General features: G+C 37.1%; 1 protein-coding gene across 1 annotated transcript in view; it reads right to left on the reverse strand.

The window, feature by feature from the left end:
* Positions 1-18,480, reverse strand: part of DCAF5 (DDB1 and CUL4 associated factor 5) — a 127,020-nt gene that overhangs the window by 17,996 nt on the left and 90,544 nt on the right. The window contains 1 exon segment of the mRNA XM_043981405.1: positions 3,265-3,359. Within this exon segment, the coding sequence (XP_043837340.1) occupies positions 3,265-3,359 (95 nt within the window).

Here is an 18,480-nt window from a genome sequence, read left to right on the forward strand (position 1 = left end):
TTGGGAAGAAGAGAATAATCAGATCAGACTGTGTACTAACATCTCCCTTCTGCCTACCACTGCTTCAGGGCTAGAGTGGAGAGGATAGCTCCTCTTGGCTGGAGAACAGAACCATAACCTTCAGAAGAGTTTACCAGTTTCCAAATTTTGCCTGTGGATGGCAAAAAGATGAGTGATCTTTGGAGGGTCTGAATATTGAAAAGGGATGTTAACCAATAATATTACAAACACAGGCTCTAGGTATCTCTATAGCAACTATCACCATAGCAACAGGGTGCTCTGAGAAGATCATTTTAGTATAACACCACAAAAAGGCAACAAGTAGAAAATTTCTAACTTCAAAAATTCTGGCTACCATGGGACATCTCTTTCACATGTGTTGCTAACATAACAGCAACAAATTTTCTGGCTCAAGAAAGATGGTATCAATGTCTAGAAATTCAGATAACAAGTAGGGCAAAAGTGGATGGGGGGGCAGCTAGGTGGCGCAGTGGATAGAGCACCGGCCCTGGAGTCAGGAGTACCTGAGTTCAAATCCGGCCTCAGACACTTAACACTTACTAGCTGTGTGACCTGGGGCAAGTCACTTAACCCCAATTGCCTCACCAAAAAAAAGAAAAGAAAAGAAAAGAAAAAATTAAAAAAAAAAAGTGGATGGGGGGAAGATACCTGTTCTTGTTGCTCTTTGATCTAGTATGGGGACAGCTAGGTGGCACAATGGATAGAGCACTGGGCCTTGAATCAAAAAAGACCTGAGTTTATATCTGACCCCAGATCTTATATAAGTTGTGTGATCCTGGGCAAGTCACTTAACCTATTTGCCTCAGTTTCTTCATTTGTAAAATGGGGATAACATAACACCTACTTCTCAGCTTTGTGAGGGTCAACTGAGATTAGCACAGTGCCTGGCACATAATAAACACTACATGAATGTTGGCTATTATTATTATTATTATCATCATCACTTCATCTGGTTGTTCTTTTATATCCTTAAAGGCACAATCTTGTCACAGCAATTCTAAAGTTAGGTCTCCCTCCCAAAATCAATCAACAAGTACTTAAGAAACTGTAAAGTGCTTAAGATGTCTTCATTGAATCAACTCGACCAAGGAAATAGTGTAGTACATTGAAAGGAATGTTATTTTCAAAGCCAGAAGACCTGGGTTCAGATCATGGCTCTGTTGCTAACTATCTGTGTGATCTCAGACAAGTTGTTTTTATTTCCCTGGGGCTCGGTTTCCTCATTTGTAAAATAAGCACATAGGACTAAAGTTTAAGGTAACTTTCAATTCTAAATCCTATGAACCAGGAAATTGCAGAGAAAAAAGTAACTTATATTCATAGTATTACTTTTTACAGATGATATAAGAAAAACTCCAGAGCAGACTGGTGTTCTTAACCTTGGGGTACAGTATGTTTTTTTTCACTATACTTGATCTATTCAATATATTTCACCTCTTTCAATATAAGTGGTTTCCTGTGTAATTTTATGTATTTTATTTTATTTATTTATAGACATTATACTGAGAAAAGGTCAATAGGCTTGACAAGACTGCCAAAAGGGTCTGTGATACAAGAAAAATTCAATTCAATAAACATTCATTAGGTACCTATTATGTGCCAAGCACAAAAGATACCAAAAAAGGCAAAAAACAGTCCTTGCCTGCAAGAAGCTGACAACATGAAAACAAAACAAGCAATATATAGATAATCAGAAAATAATTAAGAGAGAAAGCACTGGAATTAAGAGGGGTTAGGAGAGGCTTCCTGTAGAAGATGAGATTTTAGTTGGGACTTAAGGAAGCCAGGGAGGTCAGTAGTTGGAGTGAAGGAGGAAGAGTGTTCCCCACATGGAGACAGAGACTGCCAAAGCCTGAAGATGGAATGTCTTGTTGGTGGAACAGATGGGTGGCCAGTGTCACTGGATAGAAGAGCATGTGTTCAGGACTAAGGTGTAAAAAGACTGGAAAGGTAGGAGGGAGCTAGGTAATGAAGGGCTTTGAATATTAAACAGAACATTTTGTATTTGCTTCTGGAGGCAACAGGGAGCCACTGGAATTTATTGAGTTGTGTGTGTGTGTGTGTGTGTGTGTGTGTGTGTGTGTGTGTGTGTGTGTGTGTGTGTGTGTCTAAGAGAGAGAGATGATCAGACCTATGTTTTAGAAAAATCACTTTAGCAGCTGAATGGAGAATGGATTGTAGTGAGGAGAGTTTAAGCAGTCAAACCCACCAGCAGGCTCAAGCCTAAAAAGTTATGGTTCTATTAGCTGAGGGGATTGGGAAAGACTCTCACAGAAGTTGGAATTTGAGCTGAGTTTTGAAGAAAGCCTGGATAATTAAGATGTGTAGGGGTAGCGGCAGGGCATTCCAGAGATGGGGGCAGCCAGTGGAAAGTCAGAGTTGGAGTGACATGTTCAAGGAACTAAAACTAGGCCAGTGTAGCTGGATCACAGGACCCTGAGGGGAGTATAAGAAGCCAAATTGATAGGTCTTAACGAGTAAGTAAGACTTAAGTTCTGACCTCGGTTACACACTGGGTTTTCAATTCTATACAAATCATTTCACTTCTCAATGTCCCAGTCTACTGTTTAACATGGAAGAATGGTTACATTGGTAAAGGGAATTTACCACACCAATGAAATGATAGCTCTGGCATCAATTGATTGTGATAGAACACCTCAGCCCCAAAATAATTAAAGGCTTTTTGGGACCAGAAAAAAAAGATACACTTCAGATAAAAGATTATTTCTAATCTTGGGGCTAAGCAGTAAGGGGAAGAAGTTCATTTTTAAATAGCTCAAGTACAGAATTGTCTGCAAATTTCATTGAATCACTTTTCAAAGAGTCATGCAATGCTATCACATGGGTTATACTTCAACATTAACTGCTTCACTTGCTTTTAAATTCCTGAACAACAACAAAAAAGTGGGGTGTGTGTGTGTGTGTGATCTGTTGAAGTCCTTTTATAATTTGTTTAGTAACTAAACCACAGAAACTCTATGGCTACCCTTAAACTTGGGCCTAAAAGTTTTGAAAAGCATTTTGTAACGCTAAAATTTGGCAATTATCTTTTCAGTTCAATCACAGGCAGTTCCATCTCTTCAAAACCACTAGGACTTCATAAAACTTTGTTGTAACATATTTGCCCCTCCCCTTGTTGTCACAGAATTGTAATTTCAAGATTCTGACAAGGGAAGAGTGATCAGAACTTTACATGGTCCCAGTACTAACTAGGTATATGTCACACATTAAGGCCATGCTTACCTGCTTCTGGATCTGGAGGAATTCTCCACATATACAGGTTGAAGTCATCAGAGCCTGAAAGGATGTACTGTTGGAAGGAAACAAAATGGCATAAGCTTAAAAAAAAAAGTCATTAGATGAATGCACATGTACAAAGTACAATGCAAAAGAAGAATTCTTCAAAATAACTAACATAAGAAAATAGTAGTGGGAGAAAAAGGTAGGGGAGAACAGCAATAGGAAGTCCTTGCCAGATCCTTCACTAAGCCTTTTTGACTAGGCCCCTGCTATGCATGCCCTACCAGTAAGACCAAGCTGAAAGATCAGACATGTAATAATAAAAGGCATGTGAGGACCAAAGTTGATTATGTCCAAATTTTGTTTGTTTCATTTGTCTGCGAATAAAATGCAAGGAAGTATAAAGCAGCTAAAAATCCAGAATAGGAAGACTAGTTTAAGAGAGGAATTTACTGGAAGATCTCAGTGAGTTTTATGGAGAGATATCCTCACGACAAATGCTCCCAGGATTTCATTTTTGGGTAGTGAACAGAGCAGATACTACTATTACAAAATGCAACTGTTATACATTATATTCACTGTCAAAAAACGTAGGAAACAACATAAACTAATGCATTATAATATAATGTATTATCATAACAAAATCACCACTTGCCTTTACTTTAATCACTTTTACCCACCCACCCTTGCTAAGAAGAATGCATTCTAGACTTAAGGCAGAGATCGACAGAATGTAAGCTCCTTGAGGAACAGAGTCTAGAGTCTTTTTCTTTTTGTCTCTCTATTCCCAGTGCCTTGCATAGTTCCTGAAACATAGCAACTGAATGAAATGAGCCTTATTGTACTCTACTTATCCAAGTAAATGGTATAATAAATATTATGGTATTTCCATGCAAGGTTTATACATTTCCTATTCAAATGCATCAAACAGCACAATGTAGTATGGTGATTAGTACCTGGCACAGTACTCTGAAGAAGTCATGTTTGCTGAATTCAAGTGAATACCTTGTCAGTGTGGAATATGCTATGGTTTCTAACTTGGCAGTATGAAGATATAGACAAGCACTACTCAAAAGAGTAGATACAGTCGGCTTAAAGAATTTACCCTCGGCCTTTCTCAAATCCACTGTCACAATGACTACTGCCACAGGTCATTGTAAAAGGCTGTCTCAGAGACACTGGTCCATGCTTTCTACCACAAGGTGCCCTCCAATGATAACAAACAAGCAATTCAGGATAAGGTGTGTGTGTGTGTATATATATATATATATTTTAAAAAGAGGAAGCTTTGCTTTAAGTTGAAATTAGCAGTATTTTCCACCTTAAATGATTTAGCCCTATTTATTTCCCTAGGAAATTTAAAAACCCCAAATTTTCTAAGGATATTTCAGTTGAAAAACATCACTATGTAATATTTATTGAAATGTTAAAAATTGCTTACTTCTCAGAAGACCCCTAAGGAAACAAGGAAAGACATTTTTAAAGATGAAAATAACTGCCACCCAAAGATACTTAGTAATTTGATCTAAAGTAGAATTTTACCTCCTTTACCCCCAGGAAATGTGAAGCAATGGTCAAAACTGGGTAATTTTTAGTTTTAGTTTTATGTTAATATACCTACTTTTTCAACGAAAAATTTTAAATCAAAACCAATGAAAACAACCCGAACAAAATGAATTCACAGTGGCAATGAATAGTACTGCAGCTATTATTTAATACAATGTGCTCAAATGAGGTCCAATTTGAGGTGATATATATGGGTATGATCAGCTATCACAACTGCATTGTGCTAACTGATTCATTTAAAAATGAAGTGTGTAAACCTGAAGTAAAATAAACCTTATATGGAAGTACCTTAATATCTATTATGTAGTTTAAAGTACCATAATATGATTATCTTTATCAAAAATGGGATTATAATAAGCTGGTTTCCTCTCTCCCCCAAATCACAACTTTTGAAAAACTGAAATAACCCAAGAATGGTTATAAATAATCATTTCAAATTTTCATAGTTATCATATATTTAGAGCTAGAAGGGACACTGGAAATTACCTGGTTCAACTCCCTCATTTTCAATAATTAAATTTAAGTTTGTCTCATTTAATTTTCTAATTTTTCAAAGTAACATAGATAAATGTAAAAAAAACATAGATAAATGCAGAATTGGCTTGAGAAGAAAACCTCCTGGAGCAACTAAAACAAAGACAAAGATAACAAAGATAGCAGTGGAAATAAAGAAACATGAAGTAAAAGGCCCAAATCTAGACAATTCAAATTGGGATTCAAGAATATTGTTATTTATGGAGAGAGAAAACTACTGTACTTTTGCTTTGTATGGAGGCTGCAGCAGCAGATAGCATGGATCCTAACACATTGAAAGATCTTAAGAGTGTATTATCTGGAATAAGTTGGTAAGAAAAAATATTTTCTTTTCTTTTTTTTTTTCATCACATTGGAAAATTTTCAATATAATAGAAAGATTTTATTTTTAAATGAAAATGAGGTATGTGGAAGAGCTTTAATGAAATCTAAATTAATGGAAGTATACAGATGGACCTGTCAAGATGAAAAGGCCAGTCCACAAGCACCAATGACAAGTGAGGGTCTGTGGGCAATTCAAACATATTTCATGCTTCACAGACTCAGATCAGAAACTAGAATGATGAGCCATGTAAAGATCCAAAAAGATCAGCTTTCTATCATTAAAAAGTTAGGATTTCTCAATATGAATGCACAAAATGATATTTTGACCTATTTCTAATCTGAATTAGGAGTGAAACCTGTGTTTGCTAATCAATCACCAAGCATTATTTCAACTATGTCCACAGTAGCTACATGTTGGCACCAACATTTATCTTATGGACAGCATCAATTCTAACTTAAAAAACCTGGGCATTTCTAAATACAAATGGTTAAGGAACCTATCTGCCATGGGCAAGTATTTAAGTTTGGTTTTATTTTATTTGAATAAAAACAGTTAGTAGGTTTGTCTTGTGAGCATCTACCAAAACAGTTATTTGAACCTGAAACTCTAAATTTTGGCTTAAGAGTTTGATTTATAAAACAGTGCAATGCATATTTTACTATTGTTCATAACATTTTATTTTTGTGAAACAGAGTTTTATGCTATGGCTGTTATAAAACTGTAAGGACTTAAATTTTTATTTGATTAAAATGTTAGCTGTGAAAATTATCTGCAAAGAGTACTTTCTGAAAAATTCTGAATAGACATGACAACTTTTTTTTATATAAAAAGGGGAACAGTCATTAAAAAATGTTCCAAATCACTAATAATAAGAAATGAATATTAAAGCAACCCCGAGGTTCTACCTTGCACTCATCATCAGATCGTCAAAGATGACAAATGTTGGAGGGTTTGCAAGGGGGAAAAATCACATTAATGTACTGTTGGTTAGAGTTGTAAACTGGTCCAATCATTCTTGAAAGCAATTTGGAACTATGTCTCTAAAGCAAGTAAATTGTATTTCCTTTGAGTGATACCACTACTAGGCCTATACCCCAAAGAGATCAAAGTAAGAGGAAAAGGACTGATATGTACAAAAATATTTATACCAACTTTTTTTGTAATGACAACTGGAAACTAAGGAGGTGCTCAACAATTGGGGAATATCTTAACAAATAATGGTAAATTAATTTAATAGACTACTATTATGAATAAGAAATGACAAAAGGTATAATTTCAGAGAAACCTGGGAAGCCTTGTGTGAACTGATGAGGACTGAGGTAAGCAGAATTAGGAGACTACTTTATACAATAACAACTGTAAAGACAAATAATTCTTGATAGACTTTAAAACTCTGACCAATGCAAGGACCAACCATTACAGAGAAATGTTTTGCTTGGATACACATATTTGCTACAGGTGGTTTGTTTTTGTTTTTTATTGGGGATGCTAGATGGAGAAAAAATAAAGCTTATTAACAAAAAAAAATGAAAGATTTTTAAAAGTTGGGAGAGTTCTGGAAAAAAAGAGAACATTAATACAATGATGATGGAGCAGGGACTTATTCCAGCCATTCTAGAAAGTAATTTGGAACTAGGCTAGGACAGTGGCTCAATGTCCACACCCCCTGAACTAGAGATCCCATAGCTAGGCTCCTACAGAAGTCAAGGGCAAAACTATAGGCTTCATGCATACTAAAATATTTTTGTTGCAGCACTTTTTGTAGAAACAGAGAATTGGAAACCAAGTAGATGTCCATCAAATGGGGAGCTGATAAACAAGCTGTTAGTACATGAATGTAATGGAATATTACTCTGGTGTAAAAAATGGTGACTATTATGAATAAAGAGAAACAAGGAAAGATATTGTAAGCTAATACAAAGTGAATTAAGGATAACCAGGAAAAAAATAAACAATGATTATGATGATATAAAACAATCAAAACCAGATGCTTTGAAATTATAGTTGAAGTTTGCTTGATCCCAAAGAAGAGCTATGAGAATACATCTATCTTGGTCAAGGTGGGATACTATTGGTGCAGAACACTGTTAGACTTCATTGATTTGTTGATCAATTGTGTTGAACTTTTTCACTTAAGGCGGTCTCCCCCCTTTACCCCCGCCATGATGCAATTGGGGTTAAGTGACTTGCCCAGGGTCACAGAGCTAGTACGTGTCAAGTGTCTGAGGCCAGATTTGCACTCAGGTCCTCCTGACTCCAGGGCCAGTGCTTTATCCACTGTACCACCTAGCTGCCCCATAACTACTTTGTTTACTTTTATTATAAGGGATGGTTCTCTGAGAGGGAGAGGCAACAGAGTTATATTGCAAAAGGCAAGTGATCTTTGAAAACAAAAGATATCAATAAAAAACATTAATTAAAAAGGAGGGCACCATTACATAAGGTTTGAATTCACTAAACTCAGTTTCCTCATATTTTTTTAAAATAATTTTTTCCTAATAGCATGTAAAAACAATTTTTGACGTCCTTTTTAAAATTTTGAGTTCCAAATTCTCTCCCTCCCTGCTCCCTGAAATGGTAAGCATTTTGACGTAGGTTATACATGTGCAATCATGCAAAACATTTCCATATTAGTCATGTTGTGAAAAACACAGACCCAAAAAAAAAAAAAACCCACAAAAAAAATAAAGTGAAAATAACATGTTATAACCTGAAAAAAAAAAGTGAAAATAGTATGTTTTGAGCTGTATTCAGACTCTATCAGTTCTTTCTCTGGAAGTGGATAGTATTTTTCATAATAGATTCTTTGGAATTGTCTTAGATCATTGTATTGCTCAAAATAGCTAAGTCATTCATAGTTGATTATTATACAATATTACTGTTACTGTGTACAATGTGCTCCTGGTTCTGCTCACTTCACTTTGTATCAGTTCATGTAAGTCTTTCTGGGTTTTCCTGTAATCCACCTGCTGGTCATTTCTTATTAGCACAATAGTATTCCATTACAATCATATACCACAATTTGTTCAACCATTCCCCAGTTGATAGATATCCCCTCAATTTCCAGGTCTTTGCCACCACAAAAAGAGATGCCATAAATATTTTTGTACATATAGGTCCTTTTCCTTTTCTTAAAATAAAAAATCTATTGGGATAAAGACCTAGTAGTAGTATTGCTGGGTCAAAAGTTATGCACGGTTTTATGGCCTTTTGGGCACGGTTCCAAATTGCTCTCCAGAATGGCTGGATCAGTTCACAACTTCACCAAAAGTGCATTAGTGTCCCAATTTTTCCACATCCCCTCCAAAATTTATCATTTTCCTTTTATGTCATGTTAGCCAATTTAATAGATATGTGGATACCTCAGAGTTGTTTTACTTTGCATTTTTCTAATCAATAGTGATGTAGAGCATTTTATATGAATATAGCTAGCTTTGATTTCTGTGTTTGAAAACTGCATGCCCATATCCTTTGACCATTTCAGTTAGGAAATGATTTGTATTCTTATTAATTTGACTCAGTTCTCTATATATTTGAGAAATGAGACATTTATCAGAGACAATTGATGTAAAAATAAATTTCCTCAGCTTTCTGTTTTCCTTCTAATCTTGCCATATTGATTTTGTTTGGAAAAAAAAAACCTTTTAACTTAAAATAATCAAAATTATCCATTTTACATTTTGTAATACTCTCTATCTCCTGTTTGGTCCTAAATTCTTCTGTCATTCATATATATGATAAACTATTCCATGCTCCTCTAATTTGTCCCTCACCCTTTGACCTTATCTTGGTACACGATGTGAGCTGTAACTATACTTAGTTTCTGCCATAGTTTCCTCATCTGTAAAAGAAGAGAGGTGGACTAAATGATCTGTAAGGTTCTTTCAATCACTACAATTCTATGGTTTATCCCACGTAATCAAGTAAACCAAGGCATGGACCACATTCAATGTTTAGTTATAGGAGCAAGCTAAGCCTGAAGGTGAGTCTTGACTGCCCTGATTTTGGAACCCATCTAATATAATAATTTCCTGTACCTCAGCTTATCCTCCTGAGGAGGTCAGCAAGTTTAATAAATTAGGTAGCTCTCTTCACAAGAAGGGATGAGGATTGGGTAAAAGAATGCTTTAATCCCAAAGGCACATATTTGGAACTGATGCAATGGAATACTCACTGCTGTACAATATGAAAAATAAGGAGCAGAGATGGCTGGCAGACCCTAAACCACAAAGAATTATGAAGTAGGTGGATGAAGTGTATGTGTGTGTGAGGGGGGGTGGGGGTGGAGTAAGAAGGGACTAGGGAGAGAATAATAAATAAGCTGTAACACCAAAGAAGATATCAACAAGAACACCATGCTCATAAGAAGAAAAAAATTAGCCCCCATAAACACAAAATCATTATTTAACCACCAAAGACACAGTCCCTCCAGTGACACTTGTGTGCAAGATCTGAACACAACCTAAGGATTCACTTCAAACTCTCCTTTCCCCTTCCTTCCCTCTCAGTATCTGCATTCCCTATTTGGGGGGGGGGGGGGGGCAGGGGGGTATCACAAACCTTAAAACAGGCAGACAAGGTTCCATAAGAAGTTTTGGTCTTTTGGTGGAAAATATCAGAACCTCCCCTTGTGGCCTGTTGTTCACAAGACCCAATCCAGAAATTGGTGTGGGCTGTGGCATAGTGAAAAAGGCCTTCAAGGCATGCAGTTTTACATTGCTGATTCAGAAGCTTGCCTTTGAAGGAAGAAATTCTTGAGCACAGTTACTGCCCTCTCTCACAGATTTTAATCACATAGTTCCTAAAATACGTGGAAAATGCTTAGAATGGGCAGGCCTCCTTCTCAGAACTACTTCCTCACTCATGATAAGGGAACATTCTGCAGACAGGATGATCCCCAAGAAGGGGTCTTGACCTATTGTTAGTGTAGTCAAACAATGTATGGTTCTCACACTCTGGAATAAAACTACCCTGAGGAATTATTTTATGTTGTTTCATGGCTCGCTGGATGCTGGCTGCCTTCCAGAATGAAAAGCAGGCCCACTTTGAACACTGCTGACTGTGAGAAACTGAAATACAAATACGTTATAGGATTGTTCACTCTACAAGGTGACCACTCATAACCCAGAAAGTTTGGGAGTTTAGCTGTTTTTTTAAAAGCTTCACTGAATTAAGTTGACTTTCACTAAAAATACAAAGTAAGGATGTATTTAAAACTATCAACACAATTTGTTGAGTTCATTTGCTCCTAAAGCTGCTTAGAAAGGACATCTATCTCACAGAAAGTGGCCTGTAACAGAGTGGCTTAGGTTAAGACCTTGGTTGAGTGAGGCTGATATCATGAATTCCATCTGGACACGAGCTAGACTAAACCCTGGCCTTCTGTGGGTCACAAGGAAGAATAGATCAGACAATATGGATGGACCCATCCATCCTTTCCAATACATACAGTTTTCAGAGGGCCTGTAACATAATGTAATTTGATTTGGTAGATGACTGAAAGTAATGTCCAAAACAAGAGTTCAGATGCACATCTGCGTACATGCACGATGCTCCTTTCATTAGTAATGAAATATCAAGAGTTGGGCATATTTTGGATTTGGCACATTCCATCTCAGAGGAGTATCATGATGGCTGAGTCAAAAGATATCATTCTGGAGAACAGAAGGGAAATGTTTTCTGTTTTATTTGAAAAAAAAAAACTCACATAATACTAAAGGTTCCTCTGAATATATGGACAACAGCTGTTTACCTTAAAGTCTCTTCACAAGTCTATCACTATTCATGGGAATTCTACAGTGGTTCAATAGTAGCTGACAGAGAAGGAAACCTATTAGATACTGTTCATTGCCAATAGCTCTCCAAAGGCTCTTTCTATAATAACTAATTAATTATCTTCCAGTGACATGCCTAATTAATTGTTTAGGCTTGGAAACCCTGATAGCTCTGAAGCAGAGACTCCTGTGACAGCAAAGTCTTTGCCATAAAATTCACATCAGAGTTCTCTTGTTCCTTGCCACTTTGCCTCCCATGCCTCTTCTTTGACCTTTTCCCAAAAGAAAAAGAAAACAAACAACAACTGTAAAAATTTGTGATGTGTTATCTGGAAGGTCACTTCTATATAATGAAGGCTTGCTAAATGTCATGGAAATCATACATATTGTCAGAAACCTAAAAAAACAATAAGCATCTTCAAAGTAAAGTAAAACAGGGGCAACAGAAATGGCTGAGGCTGGAGATAAAATTCTATTGCTTTCCAATAAAGTGTGTAAAGGTTTGTGGGCTCATAGTCATGTACAAGTGTACACTGGCATGCCCACACACAGATGCTAATACACAGAGTATTATTTCTATGTACCATGTTAAAGCTACTTCAACCTAAATTCCACCTTAGATTAATTAGGCTCAGGGGCAGCTAGATGGCGCAGTGGATAAAGCACCGGCCCTGGATTCAGGAGTACCTGAGTGCAAATCTGGCCTCAGACACTTAACACTTACTAGCTGTGTGACCCTGGGCAAGTCACTTAAGCCCAATTGCCTCGCTAAAAAAAAAAAAAAAAAAAAGAGAGAAAAGAAAAGAAAAATAGATTAATCAGGCTCCTGGAATTCTTTCATTTATTAATCCAAATAATTTAGATGACCTCCCAAGGCCCCTTCCAGCTCTAAATCTATGATCCCAGCGTAACAGGGATAGGACGCTTCTTTGGCCTCCTGCTGAAGTTTGTAGTTCAGAAGCAACAAGTATTTCCTCAAATCCCTGAAAACAATTTGAAGCATGGAGAACTTGGATCTGAAAGTGAGACTCGAGTCACATCTGGGAGATTTTAAGAGATGCCAATAGTCTGTGGAATGGGGAGAAGGGTCCCTCGCTCTTCCCAGAACTTGAGTTAAGCTTGAAAGAATCAGTGACCAGGTGGAACAGGTGAAAGGAGAATGAGAGCAGTTTAGGGGGACTATCAGGGCATCTTGGAACAGAATCCTAGGACCAAAGCTACTAGTTATACTCACTTTAAGGACTAAAGGAAAAGTTCCAAAAGGTCTACTTTTTCCTCAATTTTCCCTCCTTGTACCTGTCCAATAACAGGTATTGTCATACGCTTCTGCTCCCTTCTTTTGTCTAAGTGTTTGCTGTATGTCATGATTTTCCCCAAGTATAAAGAAGTCTGGGGTTAGCTGGAAGTACAAAAAAAATAATTAGGGCAGAGAGCCAAAACTCTGTCAAAATGTTAGGAATTTTCCTAACTAGGGGCTCTGAGCTATTGTATCGTATTAATAGTTTTCTGTCTGATACGAACTTCATAAAATAACAGAGAAAAAGGAACATGGACCTGAGGACCATTATAATGTCCCAGACTAAAAGTGAGTTAATTATAACAGGATATGGTTGATTTAGCCTCCTCCCTCTACTTTCCTCCACCAGAGAATGGAAGGGGAACAGTGTAGGAACAGCTCTGCCCCTTCCAGAAGGGAAGAGAGCACTGAAAGCAGCACCACCCATCACTGTCACACTGATTCTACAATCTCTGGGGGTATGAAGTAGGAAAAGTTCTACTGTCAATAAACTGAAGTTCCAGAATGGGCATCCAGTAGTCTTTAGTGGCAGGAGATATGAGAGGAAAGGCCCAAGAACATTCTCATATCCTAACACTGCTGGGGACAAAGGAGCCTTCAAGGTGACTCTGTATTGGGCAAAACCCCATTTGGAATCTGGAGAAGGAGAGGGATTTACAGCTTTCTCTCACCTTGCCTCTAAAACTGCAGAGAAAGGGAGGTATTTTTGCCTCTTTCAACATTAAGAGCTAGTACTAGTAATGTACATTCAATGAGGAGGCTCCCATCTTTCATCAGGAGGCACCAAAAGCTTGAGATCATGATGGGGCAGGCAGAGTCAGAAAACTGAATCCTGGAGAAGGTGTACAAGTCCACTGGGAATCCCAGCCCCACCAAAAAAATGGGATTGTGGAATTGGGAAAGAGGAGGAGGGGTGGAGAGAGGTGGTGGTTACAGCAACTGGCAGACCTGAGGTTTAAGATTTCTGGTGATTATGGCAGTGAGGTGGCCCAGTGGATAGAACACAGGACCTAAAGTCAGGAAGATCACAGTTCAAATCCAGCCTCTTATAATCACTAATTATGTGACCCTGGGCAAGTCACTCTACCTCCTCTCAGTGTCAGTTTCCTCATCTGTAAAATAGGGGTAATAGTAATACTTATCTCCCAGGTTTGCTATGAGGATAACTGAAATAATATTTGTAAAGTGCTCTGAAAACACTGAAGCACTTTTATATAAACTCTGTCTATATTATGAGGTCTGCATTCAAACTGCACTCTTTGACTTAAGTGGACTGATGCTAAGTGAAACGAGCAGAACCAGGAGAACATTGTACACAATAACAGCAACATTGTATGATGATTGACTGTGATAGACAACTCTTCTCAGCAATACAGTGATCCAAGATAATTCCAAAGAGCTCATGATGGAAAATGTTCTCCACATCCAGAAAAAAAGAACTGTGGATTCTGAATGTAGATTGAACCATACTGTTTCTACTTTTGTTTTTGTTTTTACTGTTTTGAGGATTTTCCCTTTTGTTCTGATTCTTCTTTTACAACATGACTAATGCAGAAGTATGTTTGATATGATTGTACATATATAACCTATATCAGATTGCTTTCTATCTTGGGGAGGGGGAAGGGAGAAAAATTTGGAATTAAAAATCTTTTGAAAACTATCTTTACATGTAACTGGAAAATAATAAAATACTTTTATGATTAAAAAAACTCCACCAAAATGAACTCTTTGCCTATGCTATTTAACTGGCTGGTCAATTCCACATGCTTCCAGAAAATCGTAGGGATTCCAAACAATTATAAATCTGACCCAACCCCAAACTCCCCCAAATAACACACTATAAACATTTCACATTCCAGCTTAGTATTCTAAGAGCAATGGATATATAACAATGGGTATTTATTTTTCTCCTTTCAAAAACCAAGACCCTCAAATATATTACTCATTAGATTACTTATGTAGAAAGGGAGATTCCTGATAATCTTACAAGTCTCCTAAAATATCACTATCACTTTCAGTATTCAACACTCAGAGAAATTGAAGACACTAGGGTATAGTTTGTCTATAATACAGCTATCCTGGAAATACTGGTAGAGACCACACTATGTAGTCTTAAAAATAAGTCACACCTCTACTTCATGCCTTGTTTTCTTTAGTTGTCAAAAAGGGAAAATAGTTGTCCTACTACTAAATCGGAGACCTGCTAAAAGAATCAAATGAGAGAGTAAATGTGAAAAAGTTCTGAAAAGAAACAAAAGCCTACACAGATGCAAATCAATGACAGCCCATAATCTGAAGCTGGTTCTATTGACAAACTTACCCTTAGTTCTGACACTGTATATGTGTGGTAAGGGGGATGGGAATGGAATTTGAAATGCCAGACCCACAAATTGAGCTAATTCCTAATCAGTACTATGTTACATGGTAAGGTAATAAACAGAAGAAAAGCAATTTTATTAGGAAGCTCCAACAGCCTTAAGAGCAGTGGGTGGTGAATTCCTGAGCCCCTGGCTGTACCCATATAATATCAACAGAAAAAGGTTGGGTGATGATGTAATGTCTGAGGCTGTGCCATATTTTCAAGGCCATTTTTATTTGACTCATAGGATACAAGTTAACCCTTTGTTAAATAGCTTCAAGCCAGCAGATCTGACCACCAAGAATCCCTGGCACGCAAATACTGACCATGCTTAAAAGAAAGAGCATTGTATGCATTTCAGACAGGTCTGAGGCACTCCAGTGGATCAATCTTTTACACAGGAAACCTCAATCAACAGGTATGTATTAAGCACCTACTATATTCTAAGCACTGTGCTCGGGACTTGGAACACAACTAGGAAAAAACAAGACAATCCTTTTACTGAAGGCATTTACTTTCACTGTGGGGAGAAAGCATGTACTTACAGAAGTATCTACAGAATAAATAAATAAAAAGTACTGACTGGATAGGCAGAGCTAATATAGTAAAAATGACAATACTGCCTAAATTATTTTACTTATTCAGTGCCATACCAATCAGACTACCTAAAAATTATTTTATACAGCTAGAAAAAATAATAACAAAATTTCATCTGGAAAAACAAAAATCAAAAATATCCAGGGAAATAATGAAAAAAAATTCACAGGAAGGTGGGTTAGCGGTACCAAACCTGGAGCTTTACTATAAAGCGGCAGTCATCAAAACTATCTGGTACTGGCCAAAAAATAGAGTGGTAGATCAATGGAATAGGCTAGGCTCAGGAAATGCAGTAGTAAATGACACTAGTAATGTAGTGTTTGATAAACCCAAAGACTCCAGCTTCTGGGATAGGAACTCAGTATTTGACAAAAACTGCTGGGAAAACTGGAAGATAGTATGGCAGAAATTAGGCATAGACCAACATCTTACACCTTATACTAAAATAAGGTCAAAATGGATACATGATTTAGACATAAGAGGTGATACCATAGGTAAATTAGGAGAGAAAGGAATAGTCTACCTATCAGATCTTTGGAAAGGAAAACAGTTTTTGACCAAACAAGAGATAGAGTATATTATAAAATGCAAAATGGATGATTTTGATTATATTAAATTAAAAAATTTCTGTACAAACAGAAGCAATGCATCCAAAATTAGAAGGGAGGCAGAAAGCTGGGAAACAATTTTTGAGGCCAGTGCTTCTGATAAAGGCCTCATCTCTAAAATATATAGGGAACTAAATCAAATTTATAAGAATCCAAGTCATTCCCCAATTGAGAAATGGTCAAAGGATATGAACAGGCAGTTTTCTGATGAAGAATCCAAAGCTATCTATTCCCATATGAAAAAATGCTCTAAATCACTATTGATTAGAGAGATGCAAATTAAAACAACTCTGAGGTACCACCTGACACCTATCAGATTGGCTAAAATGACAAAAAAAGAAGATAATAAATGTTGGAGAAGCTGTGGGAAAATTGGAACACTAATTCATTGTTGGTGGAGCTGTGAACTGATCCAACCATTCTGGAGAGCAATTTGGAATTATGCTCAAAGGGCGATAAAGCTGTGCATACCCTTTGACCCAGCAATACCACTTTTGGGTCTTTTTCCCAGGAAGATCATGGAAGGGGGAAAGGGACCCACATGTACAAAAATATTTTTAGCTGCTCTTTTTGTGGTAGCAAGGAATTGGAAGTTGAGGGGGTGCCCATCAATTGGGGAATGGCTGGACAAGTTGTGGTATATGAATACAATGGAATACTATTGTGCTGTAAGAAATGATGAGCAGGAGGAGTTCAGAGAAACCTGGAGGGTCTTACATGAGCTGATGATGAGTGAGATGAGCAGAACCAGAAGAACATTGTACACAGTATCATCAACATTGACCTACTGTGATGGACTATATTCTTCTCACCAATGCAATGGTACAGAAGAGTTCCAGGGAACTCATGATAGAAGAGGATCTCCAAATCCAAGAAAACAAAACAAAACAAAACTGTGGAGTATAGATGCTGATTGAACCATACTATTTCTTTTGTTTGGGTGCTAATGTTTTTTTTTCTATTTTGAGGTTTTGCATTACTGCTCTGATTTTTTCTCTTATAACAGGATTAATGCAGAAATAGGATTAATGTTATTATGTTTATATATATGTGTGTGTATAGATATATATATCTATATGTATATGTATATAGATATATAGATATAACCTATATCAGATTACCTGCTGTCTAGGGGAGGGGGGAGGGAGGGGAGGGAGAAAAATCTGAAATTGTAAAGCTTGTATAAACAAAAGTTGAGAACTATCTTTACATGTAACGGAAAAAATAAAATACCTTATATGTAAAAAAAAAAAAAGTACTGACTGACTAGCAGATGAAGCAAGGGGGAGTAGATCAAGAAAGGCTTCATGTGGAAAGTGAGGCTTGAGGCTTGTCTTGAAGCCAGAGAGGGACTGAATGACAAGATGAGGAGAGCATTTCACGCTTAGGGTATAAACAGTATAAAAGCACAGAGACAAAAAATATGGGAAGAGGAATAATGTACAATAAGATTGGAAAGACAAGATGCGGACAGGTTGTGAAAAAGCAAATATTTATATTTTGTTCTATAGACAAAAGGAAGTGACATTGTCAAATCTGATTACTTTCAATAGGATGTGAGAATTATTAGGCCCCTCCATGAGACAGGTTCAAACTAAAAGATGTCAGAATTTCTTCTCATCAAATATCAAATTTCCTTTCATACCTGTTGATGGAATGATATTTCACAGTAGCAGAGAAACCCATTTTCTGGTTTCTCACACCACCAAGGCAAATGTTTTGAGGGGCTGAGAATGCTAGAACAGGAAGAGATCTTGGGGATCATCTAAGAGCATTTATGGACAAACTGAGCACCTGAGAGGCCAAAGGGCTTCCCCAAGGTCACAAAGTGTCAGTCATGTCTCCTGACTTCTCCTAATAAAGGGGAAAATACTGGAACATACTTAATATGTATACTAGAAAAAACCTGAAGTAGTCACATCCTTTTCCAATGCTCAAGATGAGTTGCAGTTATTTTTCCTGGAAGACAGGCTGTTAGAGCCAACACAGATTAAACTTGCAAAGTTTAGGGAGAAAGAATATCTTGTCATGATTCAGGGGAACATTAAGAATAACAGATATATTAAGGAGAAAGAACAAACAAATCCCTAAAGATAAAATAAGCCCGGGGCACCTAGCTGACACAGTGGATAGAGCACTGGCCCTGGATTCAGGAGGAT

The sequence above is a fragment of the Dromiciops gliroides genome, chromosome 2 (genome assembly GCF_019393635.1).
Source record: "Dromiciops gliroides isolate mDroGli1 chromosome 2, mDroGli1.pri, whole genome shotgun sequence".
Lineage (NCBI taxonomy): Eukaryota > Metazoa > Chordata > Mammalia > Microbiotheria > Microbiotheriidae > Dromiciops > Dromiciops gliroides.